General features: G+C 39.8%; 1 protein-coding gene and 1 long non-coding RNA gene across 2 annotated transcripts; one reads left to right on the top strand and one right to left on the bottom strand.

Annotated features, from left to right (window-relative positions):
• Positions 1 to 1,079: 1,079 nt before the first annotated feature.
• On the bottom strand, positions 1,080 to 15,327 carry LOC130187856 (uncharacterized). The gene is made up of 3 exons (XR_008830518.1): positions 15,177 to 15,327; positions 7,649 to 7,702; positions 1,080 to 1,848 (listed from the first exon to the last, which is right to left on the bottom strand). It is a non-coding gene; the product is annotated as an uncharacterized LOC130187856 (long non-coding RNA).
• Positions 15,328 to 15,595: 268 nt separating this feature from the next.
• Positions 15,596 to 23,874, top strand: LOC130187570 (elongation of very long chain fatty acids protein 4-like). Its single transcript, XM_056405282.1, has 7 exons — positions 15,596 to 15,890; positions 17,633 to 17,724; positions 18,394 to 18,581; positions 19,439 to 19,519; positions 20,580 to 20,751; positions 20,950 to 21,077; positions 22,497 to 23,874. The coding sequence occupies exons 2-7, from the start codon at positions 17,658 to 17,660 to the stop codon at positions 22,776 to 22,778; spliced, it is 918 nt and encodes a 305-aa protein (XP_056261257.1). The 5' UTR covers positions 15,596 to 15,890; positions 17,633 to 17,657; the 3' UTR covers positions 22,779 to 23,874.
• The last annotated feature ends 1,906 nt before the right edge of the window (positions 23,875 to 25,780 follow it).

The following is a 25,780-nucleotide window of genomic DNA, read 5'->3' as shown; positions in this document are numbered from 1 at the left end:
AAATCTAATTCAAAAACACGGCCAAGTCTTCAAACTGTCCATCTGTGCAAGTTTTTCTCTTTTCCTAAGTCAGAAAGCAAGAATGTTTATTTCACAACATCAACCATTCTAATGGCGCACAGTGTCTTCCAAAGGTCTCATACCCAGATCAATAATCCATCAGGAAGGGTATTGGCTGATGTTGTGACAGCCAGATTGAGTGTTTGGGACATCAATCGCAACAAGTTTCCAGTTCAGAGTTTGTTTACTTATTGCACCAATACTGAGGAGCACAGGTTTTAGGAATGACTGGTAATTTATATTTCAATATTTTACATAAAACATTGTTGTTTTGTGAAACCGATAGAAAATGAAAACACTCCCAAACTGCATTAGTGTTTTTTCTTTCCAATTATAAAACCGATCATGGGAAACAACTTATCATGTGTCATTATGAAAACATCTCAACGAATCAAAATCAGCCCTAAACCCAAAGAAGCACACACACACCCCTATTTAGGTTTCAAAGAAAGTAAATTTACAGTATTTGGCTTAAAGTATTTTCATACAACAAAAACTCACATGCCTCACATTTAGGATAAACCGATCTTCAACTCCTAATCACCAATTACTCTGCAACATATGTAAATATTCTTCATATACTGTATATTCAACATTTTAGATTCTAGATAAACTAAAGGAACTTTATAATTATGTTTTTATGGAAACAGGGAAACAGCCTACCAGCACCTGACAGAACCACGAACCTTCCCAGTGTTTATGCTAAACTAAGCTAGCTTCATATTTGGCATGAGGGAGATGTCAATCCCCTAAATATGCAAGAAAACAAATAAGTGTATTTCCCACAATTCCTCTGATGTTGCTTTGCAGGGCTGTGTAGGCTGCCTCTCGCATGATCTACACTCTCCCACGTAGAGCAACTTTTTTTGCTAAATAAAACCCATGGGACTCAGTCCCACAAAAAAATGCTCATCATGTTTTTTACCCAACCACAATCGCACAACCATAACAGGGGTTCTGGTTAAATGGCCAGGAAAGGATCAATTAACATACATATATGGTGTAATTGAAATGAACAATTAGTGGTACCTAGTCTTTCATTAAACGTTACAAGACAGATTTACTGTACGTAGGTAAGATTTATAGTAGAGTGGGGTTAGTCGACCAGCTGGTGACAAGCTACAAAATATGCAACAAACAACTTTATACACAACGAACATGCATGAAGAAGCACGCATAGACCACACACGCTCTTCTTTTTATGTCTCTCACTTTGCCTTTTATTCACTGGCAGTGTACAGTGGGAGAAATAAGTATTCAAAATGTCAACTTTTTCTTTTTTTTTTTTTTTTTAATTACTATTAAAGAGTTCCAATACAGCAATTCATGAAACCTGTACAAGACATTGGCATAAATTTCAGTAATTCACACACAAAGAAATCATAATATTACAATCCATAAATAAACGTATGTTTAATAAAGTGAAATTACAACACTCAACACACGTTGACACTTAGAAAAAGCAGTACACAAAAGGCAAAGTACCTGCACAAATTAGAACCAGATGAGTTACTTCATGTTGCTGAGTTAGAAAAAAGGCTTATCCACCTCTGAATGCAATTTAATAAATTATTTGTTAACAAGCCATCACACAAGAAACATCATGATGTGTAGCGGCAAAGACCATTCCCAAGACCATCGCAACAAGATTGTTGTGCTACATAACAGCACGCTGGATTTTGCAACTCCTAATTGTTCCAGAAAGCACCATTGGGGCCATTATCCATAAGTGGAAGGAACATCACTCTGCCATCAACCGGTCACGCACAGGAGCTCCTTGCGAGATTTCTGACCAGGGAGTCAGAGGGTTAGTCAGAAAAGTAGCCCAAGAGACAATGACGAATTGGAAAGATCTCCAGAAAGACCTGGAGGCAGCAGGTGAAGTGGTCACAGGGGAAACAATAAGCAATGCACTCCACAGCCACGGCCTCCATGCAGGCTCGACCCGTAAGACTTCCTTATCGAAGAAAAGGCACTTTGAAACTCATTTAAGTTCAAATAAACATTTGGAAAAGTCTGCGAATTACTGTTAGAATGTAGTTTGGTCAGAGGACACAAAAAATAAAAAAATAAAATCAATACCACATGCCAAGTTTGGAGGAGAAGTGGATCTGCATATGTAAAAATACCATAACTATAGTCAGGTTTGGAGGTGGGAGCATTAGTGGTATGGGACAGTTTCTCTTCTCATGGTACTGGCATGGTACGTTATTGAAGCAAAGATGAACGGAGCCATGTAATGGAAAACCTATGAGATGAATCTATCCACCAGGATGATGTGAATGAGATGCGGGTGGACCTCCCAGTGGGACAACGATCTAAAACTTACTGCAATGGACCAAAACCCCATCTGAGCACTGTGAGTGATTTTTTCAAACAGGAAGTGTTTTCAAGCTGTCGTATTGTTTTGTTTGTATGTTCAATACTCATTCCACTTCATTAAACTTCATTTTATTTAAGTATTATAATACTGATGAATAATGATTTCTTTATTTTTGTGAATTTCTGGAGTTAATGGTCAAAATTGCTGCATGGGAACTGTTATTTAAAAAAAAAAAAAAAAAAAAGTTCACATGTTAAATATTTATTTCCCACACTGTGTCATAATGTGACTCATCCAACAATGTCAGTGTGTTTGTGGAACATCCAATAGTTCTAAGGACAACTGGAAATAACTAAAAAAACAAAATATAAAAAGCATGGTTAGAGAGTAAACAAATTAAAGTCCTTTTTATCCATTCAAAGACAAACCCCTAATGATGTCTGCTTAAATGCAAAGCTTTTAAAATTACATCACAGGCCACAGACTACAAAGACTTCCTTTAAGATGGTATGCAAAAGCAGCAATACAGCCAGTTTTGTGTAGATCCATTACAAGTGAAAACCATGGCTGTATAACAGGCCACTTCCTTTGAAAAGAAACCCCAGTTTGAACTGCACATCTAAGACTGAAAGGCCAAACATTAATCACTATACTCTACTGAGCCATTGTCTTTGTTGATCAATCGTTTCTACATTAAATGAAATAATCCCTTGGGGATTAATGCTCTGTGTATTTTTGGCTTTACCTGCATTTATGGATCAGAATCTAGATTTTTTATTCTTTTATTTTTTTAAAAAGAAGCACAGTAATGAAATATGGACACTTTTGTGTGTACTCATACTGTTCATATGGCATCTTACCAGCTGAAAACGTATCATTATGAATGATAAGAAATGTTTCAAATCAGTGCAGGCTGACACATGGTATGTAGTATTAGATGTGTGAAAACCTTCCAGACGTGTCTAAAATCAGATCCTACAGGGGAAAGTTTGGGGGATTTTTTCGTTCTGTTCTACACCCTCGGACTAATCGCTCATTTGGGAAAACTACTGGGATTCAAACAGTTTTCTCATGCAGGGGTTAGATGTTAAAAGAGTCATTACTATAGCTGTTTCAAAGCCAATGCAGTAAATATGCTAACATTCACCTCAGATAACATCACCATTATCCTATTATCCATGTAACCCATGATTAAACATGTAAAAAACGTTTGTTATACTAATTTATTAAAGCATGGAATATGTTGTGCAAATTTTATTTAGACTTTTTAGGTTAATACAAGGCTTAGTCAATAGCCATGCTAGTGGCTGTTTGAGTTTGTAAATGGGCACAACAATGCTTTGAGCTAAATGCTAATGTCAGTAGGCTAACATGCTCATTATTGAGTGTTAACAGGTATGATGCTCATCGTGGTTGTAGTTTGTTAGCATGCTAACAAAGTAGCACTGAAGTACACCTAAAGCTGGAGATGAGAATGCCATTAGTTTTGCAGGAATTTTGTCATAAAGCAAAGTATTGGACAGTATTAAAATAGGTGCTAACAAACCAAAAAAGGCAACCTCATGATAGTCAGGTGATCAACGCAGTCATTGGGATACATTATCTGTGAATTATGAACGTCTGTACCAAAATTTTGTGCCAATCCATTGAGTCAGATGTTGAAATATTTCAAAATGTAAGAGGAAAACATTGAACTAGTGGTCATGCTAGCTGAAAAGTCAGGGGTTCACCAAATTCATTTGGATTCATCCTTGAGGTTTTGTGGACATATGCACAAAAGTTTCATGGACCAACAGACTGACACTGCTGTCCCTGAAGCCACGCCACTAGCAAGGCTGTATGGGTGGCGCTGAGATAAAAGTGTTGAGTTGAAAGCAAGTGCAGATGGCCAGCTTGGCCTATTTCTAAGTACTACAAGACACATTTAAGACACAACAAAAGGCATGGTAAGATGGTGAGTTAATTGGTAATGACAAGATTAGCTAAATAACTTTTGGACTTTTATGTCTTAATCAATCCAGAGAACAATGCTGAGGCTGTCAGACATTAAATCCAAAGCAGACAAGCCTTTAAAGTGGTTCCAAATTTACAGCCATTATTTAGAATGATATTCTTTATCTGATCTAACACAGCCAGAGTTTAGACCCATTGTTGAATCGAACATTCAAAAGAAAAGCTAGAGCCCACTTTAAATGCCAATAGTCAGATGTGTGCTCTCAAACACACGTGCAAAGACATATACAAATACGCACATAAGCAAATGCAAACACATTAAGAGGACACTGATGCACTGCTCCCTCATTAACTCTCAAACTGTCACATAAGGATTGCAGATGTAATGTGTCATACATGCAGCAGGTAAGATAAGTGTCCCAGGTATATTTAGAAGGTGGGGTTTGTGATGAGTGAGCAGAGAGACAGCACAGGCTTAACTGTAAGAAGACCAGCTGCTGCAGTATATCCTCTCACATTTACATTTAGCAGCAGGAAAAAAAAATAATACTGCAGCAGCTGTGATTTAAGGCAGCCAAAGAAACAGCCTTGATTGTGTGGTAATGACAGTATTATTTTGTAAGGTTTTCTGCATGGTATTTTACTTTTAATAGCATGCAAATCACAGGAGTAACAAATAACATTAATGGTGGCTCTGTTCCATTTAGGTGTGCCAGAAAGATAGTGAGCCAGCACACACAGTATCAAGGCCCTGGAACTGGCAAACCTAGCTGGAATAGAGCCACTTTTAATGTTATTACTTACACCTGTGTTTGACATGTCAGACTGACAAATGTCTATTGGCCATAACTGAAGCCAGGGGTGAAAAATATTTTTAAAAAGCCCCCAATGGTCTTTAGAGGGCCAGGCTTTGGACACTGGGTGCCAAATGGTTCAAGAAGGTATGGGGTGCACAAACTGAATAAATCTGTCCCAAAAGTTTTTTCTTTCTTGCTAAACTGATATATTGCATGGTACTCCTTCTGATAAACAATATACATAGTCACTTAATGCTCCCTTGGTAAAGGGCACGGAGGGATGTGGGGGTCGGTCCCCTTCACTGCCTTTGTGCTTTCCACTCCTGTATTCCTCTGTTACTATGCAGCTTTGGCATTATCATAAACAAACCACTGTTAACCAAAGCTGACACATTAAACATGAGTAGAAAGTGTGTCTGAGTCACTACAACAACACACTAGCAGAAGAACTGTCCAGTTAACCCATTATCTCTCTCCGTGCTGACTGCGGGGCATTTTGTATGTTTTCTTTGCCTGCCGAACGTGGTTTCTTGTCGGGAGCAGGTGGTCGTGATTGTGGCTTGGCAAGAGCTTCAGCCATCAGTGTTTTTATAATACAACAGGTCATGATACGCCCTCTGAGCAACGCTACGTCTTCTGAGATTGGAGGCAATGACTCGCTATGGGAAAGTGACGAGATGGGCTGATACGAGCCGAGGCTAACTGGTTAGCATGCTAACTTCAGTTGAGCAAAGGAGTTAACATTGGCAGTGGAGACAGCTCTAGGACAGTAAAGGAATCAAGTTTGATGCTGAACTTGCAACACTTCTTATGGACTGGTAACTACACATCTGTTGAATGTCTAAAAGGTCAATTAATTTAATTAGATTAAAAATAGAATATTTAATAAAACATGCATTGTGTCCCCAATTGACAGCAATTCAGCAATTTTAGGGAAATATTTGGCAACCTCAGTGTGTGGGGGAAGTGTAACTGCTGAGTTAAGTTTGGTTTAGTTGTTAAAATTTATATCAGGCTATATGACGGATGTTTCAGACACAAAGTACACCTGGTTTGTTCATACAAATACAAACAAAGATCTGCAAATTGTGCATTATGAGATACAATGTAATATAAGGTTATGCATTGCACCCCTAGCTCTATGAGCCCAGGAAGTGTCATGTCATTTACCGCGGTATCAGCCCTGTTTTTATGGGTACAAAGTCAGTGGAAGTCAGATACAACATATAACTTTAACTTTACAAAATGGGCCCATAGACTTGTAATTTATGTAAAAAGAACCACTGTTTGTCCTATTTGAGTAAAGCCTCTTCACATACTGTACATAGTAAGTTTGGCATTAGTCACAAGAGATATTCAAAGTCAGCCTTAATTCAAGCCATAACTCCAAGGTACAGTACAGTTAACCCTTACTTATACAATTAAAGGGGTTATACAAGATTAGCTGCTACATACAAGCACACAAAAAGGTTAAGGATTGTGGATTATGATGCTCATCCTTGATCATGACAACACAGCAGCACAGTGGTGAACTAAGGAAAGTATGGTCTGTTCAGTGTAAACCACATTTTATTTAGCGGCATGTAAAGCTAACAAATACCTACATGCCTGGTTGATCTTGGTCATACACGGGCTATACTGTAAGCACACATAATTCTGAGTAGCAGTAATTTGCTGAATTGAAAACCCACTCAAACAACTGAATTCCTTCCTGGAAACAACAACTGTTTCCGATTTGCCTCCTTGATGCAGCCATTTAATCGACCGGCTGCCTGTTTGGTACAAAGTGGTAGTGGCTGTATATGTCCTGAATTAAAGTGCTTCCCTCTGTTCCATGTATCCTTTCTGCCAGGCAGCCCATGAGTTGGCTGATCTTGTGCAGCAGCACACAGCGCAGCGGATGTCTGTGTTCCTTCCGAATTGAAAACCCACCTCAGTGGGTCTATCAAAGACAATTTCTTTTAGAAGTTATATTTCTGTTTTCATCATCTGTTAACCAAGTCAAATTAAGCTCATACTGCGTGAATACATGTGAACACAAACATTTAATACTTATATACTCTCCCTTCTTTTTTGCAATGAGCAAACAAAGTTATACACCAACCGACTCCAAAACTTGCAGTTTTGAAATGTTATCAGAGGGTTGTTGCCATTTTAAACCCAGGTTCTTGGCGGTAATTATCACAGGGCAGCATACTGGCACAGGTCACCCCTGCCTCTCTGAGTGACGTCAGACACTGACCTCAGAGGTGGCAGGGTCGCAGGCAGTGGGTCAGCCCCTTGGCAGTGCATCCAGTTCAGATTAACATTAACAGAACGTGACAGTGCTGAGAAGCTTTGAGCTCTCTGGGGCAAGGGATTAACTACCGACTGCTATACCTGCAGTGTCTACCTAGAACTACTGCTGTCCCAGTTCCATACTACACACCGATATGAGAGGGGTTAAAGTATACTCAGGTATGTCAGTATGCATACCAAATTTGCTGCACAGGGAGGGTACTGTTGATTTACTCACATCTGTGAATTCCAGGTGGTTCTTGACAGGGGTGATTCAGCTCCAGAAACATCTCTGAAAACCAGAAAAATAAAATATTGAGTGTTTGGGAAAACAATCCGTTTGTGTTTGAAAACACTTGTATAATGTCCCATGTAGCTTTGAAGGGAGCTCTTTAATGTCTGCGAAAATAACCATAATGATGTCATCAGGGTGGTCTTGATGAATGGATTTTGAAAGATTGTTAATTGTGAGATCCATCATTTGAATTTGATTTGTCTGTCTTTGAAAGAGATTAGGTTTGTATTGCACTTATTCATTATCTAGTTTAGCTATAAAATTCATAAATGCTAATACGTTCAACAATTGCACTTTAGCTTCGACAATGTAGTTTTTAATTTGTATCTTACGCTGGATAAAGTTTTGGCCTCTTATTTCTTCCCTGAGCATGACTGAAAGGTTTGTTGGAACGAAAAATAGGCCAGATAGGACAGCTCAAGTGAATTTAAATTGGTAGTGTAGCCTATCTGCCCATTAACTATGTTCCCATTACGGGCTTATTGGCATTGCTTGTCCTGAAGCAGCTGTAAATATAATTAGTGACCACATTGAGCTGGAAGTGCCTCATGTTGACTCCTGCTTTCCAGGCCACAGTTGCAGACCCCCTCTACTGGCTACACTTCAAACTTCTTGTAACACTAAAACTGATCCAATAACTCTTGTTTCATGCAGCAGTATTTAACTTTTTTTTATGGATTTGCATTACACCATGCGCAATGACAAATTTACTCAAAATAAGTGGCTGCACTGGGTGCCAGTGAGAAAAAGTCCCTGGGAATCAGGTTTCCTGTTGCAATGCCACTTCAGTGAACAAAGAGTACCTGCTTGCAGCTAGCCTTGGTATGGAGAAAATGATTTCCCCAAAAATATTATCGTACTCTTACAGACAGACACATCAAGAATGCAAAGTCACCACATTCTCTGTAAATAGCCACAAAGTGGTTCATGAGGAACCTTTAACAGTGTTTTTTTTTTTTACAGTATGCAAATACACTTACTATAATTTATGTAGCCAAATAATAAGTCAATTTTTACAAGTGGAGTTTGGTCAGAGAGGTTATTGGTGTCCATTCACTGCTGTGTCTGCGGTGTATTTAAATGTGCTGTGAAGCATGCCGACATCATCATAGGGTTACAGAAAATGTATTGGCGCTTCATAATACTAAATGACTTTTGGAGAACTATAGAACTAATGCAAGTCTTCATAATACTGTCGCCTTCTCACTGGCAGGATAACTAATGTGTAGCAGTTATTTTACAAATCCAGTTTTCATTAAGTGCATGAAACAACAGCTTTTTAGGATCGTTGCATAGGTTACAGTATGACTGAAGCCAGGACAAAGAATGTCATTCCTTATTAACAGAGACAGCAGCTTAGAGCCGAGACTCAGATTTCATCAGAGGAGAACGAGAGCGAGCCAAGCAGCCCAGCACAGTCCAGCCCCCACCCTCAGCCACAGAGCCACCACCCTGAGATCTCCTACTGTATTATGTCTGTGCTTTGCACGCAGCAGTGACTGACAGGCTGTACTACAGGTAATGAAAATATTATAAGAGACCACATAGCGCTACCCTACAGCAATAATCTAAAAACCAGATGAAGCTCACTTTGGTAACAGAGTATCTTTTCAATATACAGTGAGAGAAATGAACATTTCTTGCATTTCTTCACAGCAGCATAGACTTTAATTTCACAAAAATGGTGAACACAAATACACACATGCCTTTAAATGAAAGATCCACATTCTTACATAACGCACCCTGTTGTTAATCACAGGATGTGCCAATCTGCATTTGTACATGTGTTTTGCAGCCTTTTTGAAATGCTTGGACCCATTTGTATAAAACAGACACATTTAATGAAATAAACTGCAACACTTCAAGCTTATACTGCAACATAGTCCTTGTGATGTGTTCTGCAAACACCTGAAATGTTGCAGGCCTAGTGCAAAAAAAGATTTTCAGACTCTTACAACACCTGCGCTTAGCAATGTGATTGACCCTCCATCTGTTGTGAATGATAACACGTGAAGTCTAGTCTATTCAGCCGTCTAGGATTCATGTGTCTAGAATTACACAGATTAATTACTAAATACCTTAAGTGTTTTTCCCCTTTTTTTTTTTTTTTTTTTTTCAAAATTGTATTACTCATTTTTCAGACATCAGTGTGTGAAAACATCCAGATCTGAATTCTAGCCCGTAACTAAGGGTGAACACCACAGGGTTTCATTCTGAGCCCTGCAGTTCACCATGTAGTTCACCATGTATATACATGATGGAGTCTCATCTCTTTTAACATGCAGGCATGCAGTTGATGATTACCCGAGCTGCTAGCTATTAGATGTAGCTGAACGATTTTAAAGATGACTGGACAATAACTGAAGATAATTACAATACTCAGCATTTTAAATGATATGGTGGGTTGACCTTCCCTGCATGCAAGATTTCATAATTACTGGTATTTTTTTAAGAGGCCATTATCAGAAAATCACCATCTTATATCTCATCTTTGCTTCTCTGGAAATGTGGTTTATATTTAACTTGCTGCAATGACAAACTGATGTTTAAGGAAGAATATACCAGAAGTGATTCAGTAAAGATTGTTTTATCTGTAATTATTTGCAAAGACACCCAAAAATGAAAGCAAGTAAATGTGAAATAGTAACCTCACACTTGTGTCTAACTTTTTGAGACGGATTTTCTTTCTTTTTTATCGTGTGTTTGTGTGCTCCCAGAATCATGTTTCATTTTCAGTACAAGTGTAAACAGAGCATTAATGCAGCAATTGAGCTTTAATAAAAGAAAACTGGCTTACTGGCAGACAGAAATCAGTTCACAGGCACAGGCTCAGGGACAGGTCACCAAACTCAAGTAACAGGAACACAATGAAAACTCTTGGGAACAAAACAAGAAAATTTGACAAAGGCAGGTCTAAATAGTGATTGGAGTGATTAGGAAACTGGGAACAGGTGTGTCAGTGGGCGGAGAAACTCAGGTGATTGCAAATGAAAAACAGGTGAGCAGATGGATATTGGGACAGGAAGGATGTCCAGGGACATCTTGTGGGCGGATGAAAAATGGCAGGACTGGGGGAAATGAGGGGGAGAACATGTCCTGGAAGAAGTGAGCTGGGGTGGGGGACAGAGGCTGAGGGCAACTAACTGGGAAGCAGACACAGATGCAGACACAGTGACACAGCCAAGGTACCCTGTATAAATAAAAGGTTAAAACAGTGTGTATGTGAATGCGTGCAAATGTGGACTAACGTGGATCAACATGTGACATGTGGAAGCAAATGAGAGGAAAAAGAGAAGAGAAACTGTCCGTACGTGTTTAGAGAAGGGAAGAATAAGAGAGTGAATGTGTGAAAAAATGAAGAAGGAAGGAAGAAAATGAATGAGCATGGGCGGAAAGAAAGAAAGAAAGAAAGAAAGACAGAAAGAAAGGAAGAAAGAAAGAAAGAAAGAAAGAAAGAAAGAAAGAAAAGAGAGGAGCAGTACAATGTAACAGGAAAATTGTTGCTCCATCATCAGCCCTGTGTTGAGATACTTTCTGCATGTTGGCCCTGGGCACTTCTGGCCACACACTACAACAGGGGAGGGGTTCCCCTTAACGCTGAGGCCAAATGAGGACAAGAGACTGTGTGTGCGCACGTCGAGTACATATATATGTGTGGAGCTCAAATCGTGTTTTTATGGGAAGCAGTAAAAAAAGCACAGTTATCCTCAAAATGGCACAAGCTGTGACCTAATGCCACATCTAGTGAGCCACTATAGACAGAGAGGGATCAGCTACTGAGTGAAGCCAGTTAAGCCAGCCTGATGCATATGCCTTTCAAATTAAAACCATGTGAAAAGACTCTAATGGAACGGACACAGAAACTGTGAAAGAAAACGACTCACGGCAATTAGATGCAATTGGACAAACTGTAGTTAGGGCAGTGGCACTAATTAAAGCAACAAGAATTTAGTAGTCTATGGAAAATTGTTGCACTTTGCTGTGTATGAGAATGATATAATCAACTGTGTTTAACTTGAAACAAAAATACTGCAGTGATTATGTCCTGCTCTAGGATGCACATGCAGTGTACAGAGATTTGTCAGTCGTCACACACCTACAGTAAGAACACAGAGGAACCATTGAGAAAAGTAAGCATATATACACACTCTAAGAACCAAATCTCCCTAAGCCTGTAATTTCCTGGCCGCACGTGCTGAAACACAGGCTGGCCTCGAGAATACATCTTGACTGAGTTATTCCTATCTGCTCTACCCCACTAACACATCATCGCACAAATCTCTGCCAGTGGTGGTGACGATGATGATCCACTGATGTGTCTTCCAGTGCTGTATGACTTTCCTGCATGTATGAATACGTACAAATAGATAACTTCGTGTTGCAAGATTTTGACCTCCCATCTATCTCAGTTACAGGAGCCCCGTGTGAAATTACCCCCTTAGTACTGCAGGAGAATGTTTTGGAAAAGTGGTATTTCCCAATAGACTTTTTTAAAGCTGTGAGCTGCTCCAGAGGTATGTGGAAAATGGTTCATCCCAGGTGGTTGGCTGTGAATGTGCCCTACAGAAGGAAATTTCCCTTACAGAGATGTTGGTGGTTTGTGCACAGCGTGTTCCAGCATAAATCATAAGCTAATTTATCTCTGATGGATGCTTCGGGGGCTAGAAAAGAGATGGCTGCACTCTGGCATTTGCTGGGTTGGGAACTGTGAAATGTTTACCCTTTTGAAAATGGTACCGCAAGATGTAAAATGAAATATGAATACCATAAATAGTGATAAAAGTGTGTAAGAGTAACAGACAGCAACTTTATGAGCCGTGACAGCAAACTGTATAGGCCAAGAGTGAATTTAAAAGAAGGAAAGAGCAAGCTTGACAAGAATGAACAAAAGAGAAAAAAAGACGTTAGAGGAAGAAAACAGGAAGTTCAGTCTCTAACACATGACACTTGAACTACAGAGTGACTTACACACACACACACACACACACACACAAAGAGCTCATCAGATAGAAAAAGTCAAACAGGCAGTTGAAGAAGGAATAGATGGCTTTGTTGTAACCACCATTTTATAAGGTCTGCAAATGTTTCCAGTTCTTTCCAACATGAGAATCAAAACTGTGTGGTAATACAACACACATGCTTCCCTAACGACAATATTGAAAACTGATGCAGCCCTTGTTTACCTTTACCAAATTCAAATGGAACATTTTACCAAAAAAAAAAAAAAAAAATTGTCTGGTGAACTTCTCTTTAATGATGGGAATTTCTATTTGGCTTTGTGTTGTTTGGTGCTCTTCCTATTCTAGGGTGGATGTGGTAAAATTCATCTGAATATGAGTAAATACTTTCTGTTACTGTCTTTTTGCCTCTCTTTCGCTCTCCGGTCCTCGATGTCTTCTTTTGTCTTTTTAAGTTTTATCTTGTTTTTATATTTTCACCATCAACCTGAATTTCTTCAGAATGTATATGTTATTATTATCTTATCATTATTCAGAACTCATTTCATTTCATATTGTACAGCACTGGATATAACTAAGATAATAACCACTTTATGAACTCATGGTTCCATATCTTTACTTTCCAATAACCAATATTCCAATAACTTGAAATATAATAAGAACATTATTTTAATACCACAAAGCTGAACAACCACAACTGAATGGGACTCACAGATGGAATATCACATGAGCCATACCACTCACAGAAAATCTGCCTTACTGTAATGAAGCCAAGAGTATTTAGTGCTCTATTCAGGGCTGTTCTAATATTAAGTGTATTTATTCAGCCTGCAATCTGCAGCCTGCCCAGCCTTCCAGGTTACACTCATGTGGTTGGTAGAACTACAGACCAGCACTTATGACATTTCTTATTATAGGACCGCCGACGTGCCTCCTTCAAATTCTGCATATGCCACATTCTCACGTGCCAAACCTAATCTGTGCAAGGACCACATGGATATGAATGTGTGTGTGCAAGGGAGGTAAAACCAATAGTGTCCAGTCAGGCAGGTGAATGGCATAACACTATTGAGGTAAATTTCTCTGTCTACGCTCATGTTAAGAAGGCTGCAAACTCTCCTCATGGAGGATGTGTTCGGTCATTGTCAGACCAGTTCTACACATGCCAACCTGCACCACCTAAAGGATGGGAAGGTGATACCAGAAGCAGGTTAACCTTCAGATATACACGTGTCAATGTTCACATCTACAGCCAAAGAAAGTTATAGCTATTAAAATATCTACACATGTACAACCTTCAGACAAGTGAAGAGGCTGCAGTTGGCCTGTAGATGGCACATATTATATTGATTTCTTTATATTTGCAGGCCTAAAGAAGAACTCCGGACTTCAGTAAGTTAGTTTGTCAACTTAATTCGGTGAAATAGACCCCTTTGGTTATTGTGTAACCACGAAAGTTATTAACCTACAACAGACTGCACCTGTGAGACAGCCTGAATGACAAATATCTTTCCGCAACTACCTTATCCTAAATCAACCGATTTGTTACTCATCCTCAGGCAAGAATGGGGAGGATGCTTATGAGACGGCCAATGTTAGAAATGAGAGGTTTTCTGTTGCCTGAACAAATAACTACAAGTACCATAATTACGGTGCAATTGCAGGCATGAAATGAACCATCAAGGCGAATGTAGAATAAATTGTGCTAGAAGAAACGACATTTCTTGTGCATTTTTGTAGTGTGCAAATAGAAATGACCATTCAATTTATACATAATAATCCATGCTAAATTAAGTGTAGATTTCTTTGCAGGTCTTTATTCTGTTTATATATAAACTGTAAATTTACCATAAATGTGTATATGCAATCTTTCATTCGCAAGATATTTAAGTGTTTACCACAATGCAGCCAAGAGGAAAGGAATAGACAGAGAACAGTGAGAAAGCAGCAAGTTTTACACCAGCAAAAATATGATGTTAAATTATAGAATTGTGCATGTTATTGTTACTGTGCCCACACCCTGTATTCTGAAATATACCAGTGTTTTTGTTATTTATTTTGAAACATTATACTTATGTGATTTGATTCTGAATTATGAGCACATAGCCTTATGGTGACCATGCACACACACACACACACACACACACACACACACACACACACACACACACACACACACACACACACACACGCACACACACACACACACACACACACACACAGGTTAACGTCCAGCTGGATCTTTCACTGGAGCTCATGGAAAAGCAAAGTAACAGGGCAAATCCATAAATGACACTGGGAAAGGACAGAGCAATGGAGCCTTTATAAATGAACCAGTGGCTCAGAGATGGGACAGTCCATGCCTTGCTGTAACCTAGGTCCCAAAAAAAAAGACACTGGATGCCACATGAGCAACCCCAGGCACTATACCTATTCACTTGTAATGTCCAGTGTTTGTACATTTATGCCTTTGCCTGATGACTGACACAAAAAGAACTTTGCAGTTTACTTACTGTTGCAGAATAAGTCAGAGAAACCGGAGGCTGTGCCAGAGCAGGAGAGATGGTGTTTGCAGACAACAGGTGACACTGGGATCCAATGATAGCTTGACAGCACCATCTGGTGGGATAAACCAGGCAGGCACGACAAAATGCTAACACCAGCTACCTGCTGAGAAAAGTATATGGATGTAGACAGTTTTTTTATGATAGGACAACAATACGTATCCATAGTGTATCAGTTTATTTAGATTAATAACGTTATTTCGTTATTTAGTTAACAAGTTACTTCGTTGGCTAATTAGTTTTTTAGACATACATTGCTAAAAGCATTAAATACCGAGAATGGATAGAAGAAAGTAGGGCCACTAGCTGAGCTGCCAAGGTCCGCCGCGTGCGCGCGCGAGGCACGAGAGTGAAGTCCCGCATGCGCATTACCAACTGGCTTCTCTGTGTTCAGGAGGTTGGGAGAAGATGATGCGGCTGAGCATGCACGGACCGGATGCATAATTGGCCTACCTTAGTCATAGATTTCCATTTGCCTTGTCTAGTTTCTTGCCAAATTACTGTTTAATGTCGAACTACAGCCGGAGCGGCGTAGAAAGTGATTAACGGTGACGGCAGAAGAAAAAGAAGAAGAGGCAGAAGAAGAGGAGCGAAGCAGTAGCTGAGAGGAGCAGGGCATCAAATTGCACCGGATGTCATTACACGCTCTTAAATATCGAGGACGTGAGTAGCTGCGTTTTTTTCCCCAACATTCGTGTGTGTTATATTTAATAGGGAAACGCTTTTTTTGTACATATATATATTTGTTAGAGTTTGGTAGCTAATCTTATTCTCGTCTTCATCCGCTCTCAGACCAGTTCAGCCACCCACCTGTTAGTCTGGGCATAAACGCATATTTGAATTAACCTAAAATCCCTAAGATAAAACAAGTGTCAATGATTTTATTGGCCATTGAAGGGTTGGGCCTCTTTTGAAACAAACTGTGCTATCTGTGAGGTATCTTTCATTGTTTTATTATTATGGCAAAATTACAAAAAAACAATGTTAATTTTGCAGTGTGCAGGTTTTATTCTCATATTTTCGTCATGAACAAGGCTTTTGTAGCGTGCCATAGCACATGAAGGCAGATAACCATCAAACAGGCTTGTGGGTCGTTGGGCATTTGTACTTACAGGCCTACATCTAAGCTCGTTGATCAATTGAATTTAAGCCTCTTGAGCGGTCCGAGCGAAACCTGCTGACACATGCGCCCCTGTCTTTTTGTGTGCGCACAAACCCAGTTAACCCTCTCTAGCTGATCTCCCTCCGCAACTGAACTGTGGCTCTGTTATTATATGAAGTCCTGCAAAAAAAATGTCCACACCCATGTGCAATATTGCTCTGAGATACTCTCCTCTCAGGGAGCACTCAGCACTGGACTGGACAGTAGTTACTGTATCCTTATGCAATTAAACATTTAAAGGGCAGCTGATCTGACGCATCGGATTAATTATAGATTAATATGGAGACACCTGCTCTCAGGTGGATAAGAAGTTTTTGTTATGCAATGATGCTTAAATAGAATCAATGAGCTGCACGCCTCTCTCTCTCTCTGTCTGTCTCTCTCTCCCTCTCTCTCCCTCTCTCTCTCTCTCTCTCGATGTAAAATGTACCATTACTACTAACTTTCAGTCAGGTTTTTTCCATATTTGTCCTGTTGAAAGTGAGTTAAATGATGTTAACAGGTTAATAAAGGAATTATCTATCTATCTATCTATCTATCTATCTATCTATCTATCTATCTATCTATCTATCTATCTATCTATCTGTGAGAGAAAAAAAACACTGTCAGAAACAGAGAAAAAGGAATTGCCCAATATCCTCCATTCTGCTTCCTACAATTATGTCAAAGTGTTGTGACTGACCAGCAATCATAAGAATCATTGGAAAGTGCATTATCATCTTGTGGAGGTTAATGTTACCATACTGTTCCAAATGAGGGCCAGTGATGAGAGGCCTAATGTGCTCTTTTAGGATGTTTACAGCAGTGCTGAAAAGAGCATAATTGAAAAGCTTTATCCATGCATTTATTATGAGCTGAGTATGACACAGTATCATGCCTATCCCAGACTAAATGGCTCTTACTTTCTGTTTTCAACGTATTATCTGGAAAGAAGTCAATTTAACAGGGTGGATGTTGAAAGATGTTATCCTGGTGTGCAGTCCAGACAACACTGGCATGATAAATATGTGCACACCAACAATTGTAAGCTTGTCATGGTAGCGATGTTTTTCAGTAGTTTACAAGAGTACGTGGACAGACTAATGCACACTGAGAACACAAAATGAGTCAAGAATGTAGCTCCTCATGCTCTTTGTTAACGTGATAGGACACGTATGGCCTGTAATTTAATTTGGGTGGTCCTGACTGACTTTGACTCTTTTGCCTCCCTCACTCTCTCTCTCTCTCTCTTTCCCTGCTGCAGTATAATCAAGACCAAAGGCAGAGCCATGGAGGTTGTAACACATTTTGTGAATGACACTGTAGAATTTTACAAATGGAGCCTTACTATAGCAGGTAAGATCTTTACAATCACTCGTTTCTAAAATTCACAAGAGCAGTGTGCCGCTTCATCATGCATGACGGTTACAAACTAATCTACCACTGTTTTCATTGTCATTTATCGTTGTGGACTACGATAAGGCTTTAGTCGCCATCTTACTTGTAGAGATGTTATAAATGCAATGCAAAGTCTGACAGGTCAAAGTTGAACCAGGAAGCGGCCACTGATAGTTTGTGCAGTAATTTTTGAATTCAGTTTGTTTTCACCTCCAAATACATGGTTTAGATAATATGGTCAAACTGGGCACTTGGTTAAAAAAAAAAAAATGCTCAGTTACTCATGTGGTGATGTCTTTTGCACTCTAATTAAGTAATTTGTCATTGTCACTTATATGGATAATGTCAACAGAAAGGGCAAAAGCTCTGGATTAAATTTATTGCTTAAGTGATTGTTTGAATACCACAATGCAACATATCTAGCATATGGCTTACCTGATACACTTGTGTCACACCGAAGTGACAGAAATAAAGATAAAGGTTGCGGAAGTGTATGTGAAGTTAATTTTAGAAAGCGAGCTGACTGTGCGCGCTAGATTTGTGATAACTTTTACAGTTGTCGATCTGTTACTTCGACTTAACTACTCACATTTTCCCACCACTGACATTAACCTGTTTTTCCTCCAGACAAGAGGGTGGAGAGCTGGCCGATGATGGCATCCCCCCTCCCCACACTGGCCATCAGCTGCCTGTACCTGCTCTTCCTGTGGGCGGGGCCTAGATACATGCAGGACCGCCAGCCCTACACACTGAGGAGGACCCTCATAGTCTACAACTTCAGCATGGTGGTCCTCAACTTCTACATCGCCAAAGAGGTCAGCGCCACTGTGGACTATGTGTTAACATGTAGATGATTAAATACACCGGCCCATAAATGCAACATGTATGACTGGCTGGCATGACATGACTCTTGTGATTCTAAAGGGCAACTACTTAATAAGCACAAGACAAACTCTGTAGAGTGAGTTCAGTGTCTGACCCTATAGGCTACAGCTTCTCTGCCACAATGTAATAAAATAACAGCATCTGCATCACAAGTCACAAGGTGTAAAAATGGCCCCAAAAAACTTTTTGGGGCCATTTCTTTTGTTTCGTGTCATTAATCATTCACATCTAGCATGGTGCATATTTGCAGTGAGCCTCACAATGTTCATTGAGGATTTTATACAGAAAATTATATTGGTGGAGGCACCGTGCGCCACCAGCGAACCTGTCCACAGTCACGTACCTACTACTTAACATAAAGAGAGAAACACTTCCTCAGTTTGGTCACTCTAATTATTAGAGTGACCAAACAGAGGAACCACTTAAATGTCATATTAGAGTCTAATATGACATTTAAGTGGTTGAACCCATTGTTCTGGAAGCAGCTGTAGCAGTTGCTGCAATGTGCTGAGCAGAAGATAGATTCAACCAATGATCTGTGATCCTTGAAACTCGAAAATAGTAGGTAAAATATTTAAATTCCTAAAAGGAATTGAAGGACTTGAATATTTTACATGAAGTAACTTGTTTAGTCATGGTGTCATGTCCGTGCTTTCACCCTGCTTGTTTGAAAAAAAATATGAGGCAACCAGGATTTATTTGTGTTCACTGCAGTAGTTAATGGCTTTTTCAAGTCATTTTTTTTTTTTCCTCTTAACCTTCTTCTGACATTGTGGTTTCTCATCAGCTCCTAATAGCCACTAGAGCAGCCGGGTACAGCTACCTCTGTCAACCTGTCAACTACTCCAATGATGTCAATGAAGTCAGGGTAAGCCCATCCCCCACACACACACACACACACACACACACACACACACACACACACACACACACACACACACACACACACACACACACACACACACACACACACGCACACACCAGACAAAGCTGTACACATCCCACATGCCAGTGCACAAACTGCATTAATTCAACAAAAACGTTTTAACCTTCACTAATCACATATGAAGCAACAGGGTTTTCAAGGTCTATCAAGTGGAATGATGCTGTAATCTCACTGTTGAAGTTCAGAAGATGACTTCATCTATCAGTGTATTTACTTTTGTCAAGGGCTAAATGAGACAAGAAGCAGAGGGAGGATTTAGAGGTAAAAATTTATATCTCTAGTGATTCCAGGACAAAGAGGGTGTGGCCCTGCACTCAGAGAGGCGGGAGTAATTGGTCTCGCCACCCTAAAACTCCACCCCCCATCTCAGGCCTTGCTCTTCCATGATGGCATCACTAAGCAAGAACAGATGTCTCCGTGCCATGGCTTAGAGATCAACCTTGTCTACTATGTGCACATGTGTAGCGGACGTGGAGGAATATGGCAGAGTCAAACAGGACAACATAGAGAGATGGTTTGTGATGGTATATCTTAAAGTGGAAAGATCTACATGTTTGCTCTCCAGATCTCCACACATCATTTTAGAATTAAACCCGGAACTGAAAATTTCCTCTCTGAGATCAATAAATTGTTGGCCTATCCTATTTTACATAAGATATCTCTGCTGTTTGTGTTACTGTACAATTGAAATATGACAGGCAGCAGATTTCCTTCATTGGTTGTTGCCTGACTCTACTTTTTCCCTTCTTTCTGTTTTAGTATTTTATTCTTTCCTGTTAGACCTTGTTCACAGTTGTAACCCTGGAAATAGCTCTCTGCAGTGGAGTAATTATTAGCAGTACTTCACTTTACAGGACGTGGAAATGTCTGCAAATTGTATCCAGAGACAAGCTTTCATCTATTAAAGATGCTGTCGTGTTAGCGTTTAAGATCCACCACAGCGCACAGCAATTATTCAATCTGCCCCGTTTGATGTCTTTAGATAGCATCTGCTCTTTGGTGGTACTACATCTCCAAAGGAGTGGAATTCTTGGATACAGTCTTTTTCATCCTGAGGAAGAAGTTCAATCAGGTCAGCTTCCTCCACGTCTACCATCACTGCACCATGTTCATCCTCTGGTGGATTGGCATCAAGTGGGTTCCCGGCGGACAAGGTGAATAAAAAAGGATTTTAATTTTTTTTTTTTTTTTTTTTTAATATCCTGCTGATAAATTAATCAGATTGCTTTCGCCTTTGTTCTTAAATCTTCCCACTTCTGGCTTATGAAGAACTAGTTTTCACTCGCATGCTAACCATTCATAAACATCGTGACCACCATCGCATCTGATACAAATGTCACACTTTTCCACAGCGTTTTTTGGTGCAACCATCAACTCTTCCATCCACGTCGTCATGTACGGTTACTATGGCCTGGCAGCATTGGGACCTCAGATGCAAAAGTACCTCTGGTGGAAGAAATACCTCACCATTATTCAGATGGTTGGTATTACTTTATTGCTTTTTTTTTTTTTTTTTTTGCATTGTACATGTGCAGATGTTAAAAATTTGGTGAAATATATATAATATTGCAATTAAGCCTTTGAAACAGTTGGAAGCACTAGAAGAAGATAAATGAGTTATATCAATATCATAGTATTAAAGGCTTTGAGAAAGAAAAATGTTTTACAGAGAAGCAGTTGAGATATGTGACAGTTCTTAGTTTGCCACTGTCTTTCTGTCCATTTTTAAATGATTGTTCCTATATAAAATATTATTTTATGTACATACATCATAAGGAATGTTTTTACAAAAACAACATACAGACGGGTGACAAATTAAAGGAAAAACCAACATAACATGTCTTAGTAAAGTGTTGGACCACCTTGTGCCGCTTCGACGCTCCTTGGCATTGATTCTACAAGTGACTGAACTCTGCTGGAGGGATTTGGTGTTTTGATGGTGATGATGGCAACACCTCTAACATCAGCACAACTGAAAACCCACAGGAGATGGGAGATCTGGTCACTGTGACAGCTATAGCCTATGATTCACTTCATTTTCGCACTCATTAAACCATTCAGTGCCCCGTGCATGGAGTCATTACCATCCTGGAAAACACCACTCCCATCAGAACAGAAATGTTTCATCGTAGCATAAAGGCGATCACTCGGAACAACTGTGTATTGGTTTGCAGTGACTCCTCCCTCTAAGGGGACAAGTAGATCCAGACCATGGCAGCAAAATGCATAACAGAGCCACCGGATCCCCTCACTGTGAGGGTCAAGCATTCAGGCCTGTACCGTTCTCTTTGTCTACACCCCACATGCACTCACCCACTTGTTGAGAGCACGGTGAAGGACGAAATCTCAGATGCGCATTCATCTTTCTAATGAGGAGCTTATGCACTGCACCCCTCCTCTAATATCCCTCTCCATGTAGCTGTCGACAGACTGTTCTTGCTGACAGTCTGATCACGTCCTGTATTGACCTTCTCTTTCACCTGAGGAAGAGTTTCTCTTCTTTTTTTCCTTACATGCAAACTAATGCATCACAGTGCATCAAATATCTCATAATGTCTGACACTGTTTACTGACGTCCCATAGATCCAAATACACATATCAGTGAAGTCACTGTTCCTATGGAAACACAAGCCAGTTCTTCCAAAGTCACTTAGATCTTTTCCTCTTGCCACCTGGATACTGAATCAGAATGAACTGGGCCACAGAGCATGACTGGACAGGTTTTTCCTTTAATTTGTCACCCATCTCTGAGAAAGGAGCTGCTGTAATTAACACATGGTCACACCAATGCTTTGTTGTTTCATTAGATGTATTCTGCAAGTCCATTGCATATTTACTGTGTTTCAGGCTGTTTTTCATTGCGAAATGATTATGTGTCTACATTTTGTGTGTTGAACAGATCCAGTTCCACGTGACCATCGGCCATGCCGGCCACTCCCTCTACACTGGCTGTCCGTTCCCCTGCTGGATGCAGTGGGCTCTGATTGGCTACGCCGTCACCTTCATCATCCTCTTCGCTAACTTCTACTACCACGCTTACAGAGGCAAACCTTCCTCCTCGCAGAAAGGAGGCAAACCCATCGCAAACGGCACTTCCGTGGTCACTAACGGTCATAGCAAAGTGGAGGAAGTGGAGGATAACGGAAAAAGGCAAAGGAAAGGAAGAGCAAAAAGGGAGTAAAGAAGGAAGTGGGGCTTGCTTGGTGATAAACAGAAAAGGTTGTTTTAAGGGCCAGAGAAGGAGAGAGGGTAGGGAAGGAACAGAGAGTTCAAACCAGACGACCATCCCTGCAAATTATGTAGACGGATGGGATTTGTGACCAACTTGAGAGGGAGAATGGGTAGCACTGTGTATTTGTGGGTGTGTCTGTAATGGGTTCTGGTTTTGAAAAGAAGAGAGGGGTGTTGGTTTTCTCCATAACAATTTTTTTTTTTGAAAGTGCTGACCACGTAGGCTCTGTGCTCTTCTGTCCAACTGTGTTTTGGACCATGATAGGACCAATATATTAAAGGACCTACAACCTGCTCAGCATCCACTATCTTATCAACCAAAATTCACCTCCAACTTTTGTACTCTGGATACCAGTATTGTTTTAACTGAAAGCTTAAATAGTCTTTAATATGCTGATTTATTTTATAGTGCTCTAAAAGATCGTTAAAGGTTTTAACTATTACCAACAAAGGAACATACAGAGGTTTATACCAAAGGATTTTTTTCCTGGTTTCAGGGGAAATTTTTGTTTACGAATAGTTAGAATTACGTGAGGTTAGCAAATAAAAAAAAAAAAATAAAAAATCACATTATAAATTTCTCACATCTGCCATCTGCTGGATTCAATTACTTCTACCAATCCAACACGTCATGGACTTTACATTTCATTCCTGTCTCAAACTGATATAACTGTGCTGCATTTACGTAATGACTTGCTATTTTCTTTGTGTTCATTGTGAATTAAAAACATTTAAGGGGGAGGGGTTGTAGTTTCTTTTAGAATTTATGCAAATTTGTGGGTGTCTTTGTTATAATACATATTTTTTTGTGGGTCCTCATGATTTTTTTTTTTTTTTTTTGCTGTGCGATGTAGCGGAGGTGCAAGAACAAGAGCTTGAAGTTCAGCTCAGTATTATCTCACTGCCACTTAGGACTGAAGGGAAACTCATCCTGATCCTTTTTTTTAAAAATGAAAAACAAATGGTAATTTCATTGTCTCATTAAAATGAAAACGAATCAGCTTCTGGCTGCACATAAAATGAAATAAAGACCAGCACCCCATAAACTGTTTGTGTGTCTTTGTGTTAGTTTTTGGTGTGAGCATGTGAGCACAAACTGAATTTGCAAATCACTAAATCAGCTACTTTACTGATAAAGCAAGTGTTGTACTCAAAATGTCAACCATTATGAACCTAATCTCAAACTAAGTTATTCCCATTTTCCTCATGATGTAAAGAGCTATTATAGGTGTGTGTGAGAGAGAGAGAGGGAGAGGTAAGGCTGTGTCTTTGCCCTGTCCAGACAGATCTGCCCTAATCTTTGGGGGTAAATTGGCTTTAGCTCCAAAAGAGCTTATTTCCACGTCACTCCATGAGTTACCCAGGAAAACAGGTCACTGGAAGAGAAGCCTCCACTAATCTGCCATCAGGTCGCTACTGCTCTCAAACTGTATGGATTAGTTAACATTTGGCTTTTGTATAGTGCTGATTTACATTACTATACAATATATGTACTTTTTATTTTTAAGAAACAACCCTCCCTCTTATCCACATCTTCTTTTTCCACATACTTGTCATGTTCATTCTGCTGTGACAAACACCATAACCCACTGCTCTTTGACCACATGCTGGATTCACTAATGGCATCTATTAAATTATTCATCCACTATCGCATTTATTCCGTTTTTCTTGATACATCATGTTTCAGACTGCAGAATCTTTTTCATGCCCAGCAACTGTGTTTAGTATGTATTTTCTGATTTATGTATTTTTGTGTTTTTGAATGGTTTCCTCCTCAATTACTTAACACACATCTTCCTTGCTCCGTCCTACTGTGCATGCACCACTTAACACGCCTCTGACTTATCCTGGTGCACCACCACCTGTCTCTTTCCATCCATGGCATCACAATGGAGATGAAGGGAGGAGATGTGAATGACTGACTGGATGAGATGGATGAGATGAGTGAGATGAGGTGTATTCGTCCTCCTCAGGGACACAGAGGGATCTAAGCCAGGGACTAAGAGGATTGCAAAAGGCTGAGGCTTTTCTATCAAAGACGTTTGGCACAGGTCACTATAACCTGCATCCCTGCTGCTGCAGGTACATGTGCACACAAACCTATATGCACACACAAACCTAGACTTTGGGCATATACTAGCAAGTGCACTTTGATATAGGATTGTAAGTGAATATATCCCTATGCAATACTCAATATTGTAGCGTAAAACAAATTGCTGGTTCCTAAACACATCATTCAGCCCTTGTGTTTTATAATGTGACACAAACTTAAAGGGCAAGAGTTTTATTAGCTGACTGACAGTCGACAGACCCACCCAGTCTTTTGAGAGGACCAGCCTGTTGGAGGGTGAGGGGTCAGTTTGCAGGGGTTAAATCCTCACAAACCTGACCTGTCACTCACTCATCTCATTAGCAATTATATGACTAAGGAGCTCATTCTAGTCCAACAGAGTGGAAACAGTCAGCGTTTTACTGGCCCTCCGTCTGTGTGGGACAGATTGCCTTCAGGGTTTGTGCTGAGGCAAGTTATATGTGTGGAGAGCACCCTCTGCTGGGCTGGAACTTAGCTACTGTAAGACATCTTGTGAGTGACATACAGACAAAACGAGGGGCCATATAATGAGATGTCTGGAAAAAGTGAGTGAGACATGCTGTATGTGCGCCCCGAGAGCAATACTGTCAAGAAACAAGAAGGCTAATAATACTGTAAAAACACTGCAGTTTAATCCAACCTTCTGCAGACAGTAAAAGTTGGTCATTTAAATGTTTTCAAGTGAGTATGCAAATTTAGGTTTAATTAAGGTATTTCTTATGTTTTTTTCTGATATTTTGAAATATTATCCTCACGCTCAAAACATAGCACAAATTTAAGCTCAAACATCTTTGTTGTCATGAAAACCACACCAACTGAAGTCCATATACTACTAATGAAAGCCACAAGGTGTGGCTGAG

Source organism: Seriola aureovittata, chromosome 19, assembly GCF_021018895.1.
Source record: "Seriola aureovittata isolate HTS-2021-v1 ecotype China chromosome 19, ASM2101889v1, whole genome shotgun sequence".
In the NCBI taxonomy this organism is placed as follows: domain Eukaryota; kingdom Metazoa; phylum Chordata; class Actinopteri; order Carangiformes; family Carangidae; genus Seriola; species Seriola aureovittata.
This window is presented reverse-complemented; position numbering and strand designations above follow the sequence as displayed.

What these genes read in the sequence shown, in the direction of transcription:
- LOC130187570 (XM_056405282.1), top strand. Translation starts at nt 17,658, where the DNA reads ATGGAGGTTGTAACACATTTTGTGAATGACACTGTAGAATTTTACAAA. An exon ending in ATGGAGCCTTACTATAGCAG is followed by an intron (nt 17,725 to 18,393) that starts GTAAGATCTTTA and finishes TTTTTCCTCCAG; the next exon opens with ACAAGAGGGTGGAGAGCTGG. An exon ending in ATGATGTCAATGAAGTCAGG is followed by an intron (nt 19,520 to 20,579) that starts GTAAGCCCATCC and finishes TGATGTCTTTAG; the next exon opens with ATAGCATCTGCTCTTTGGTG.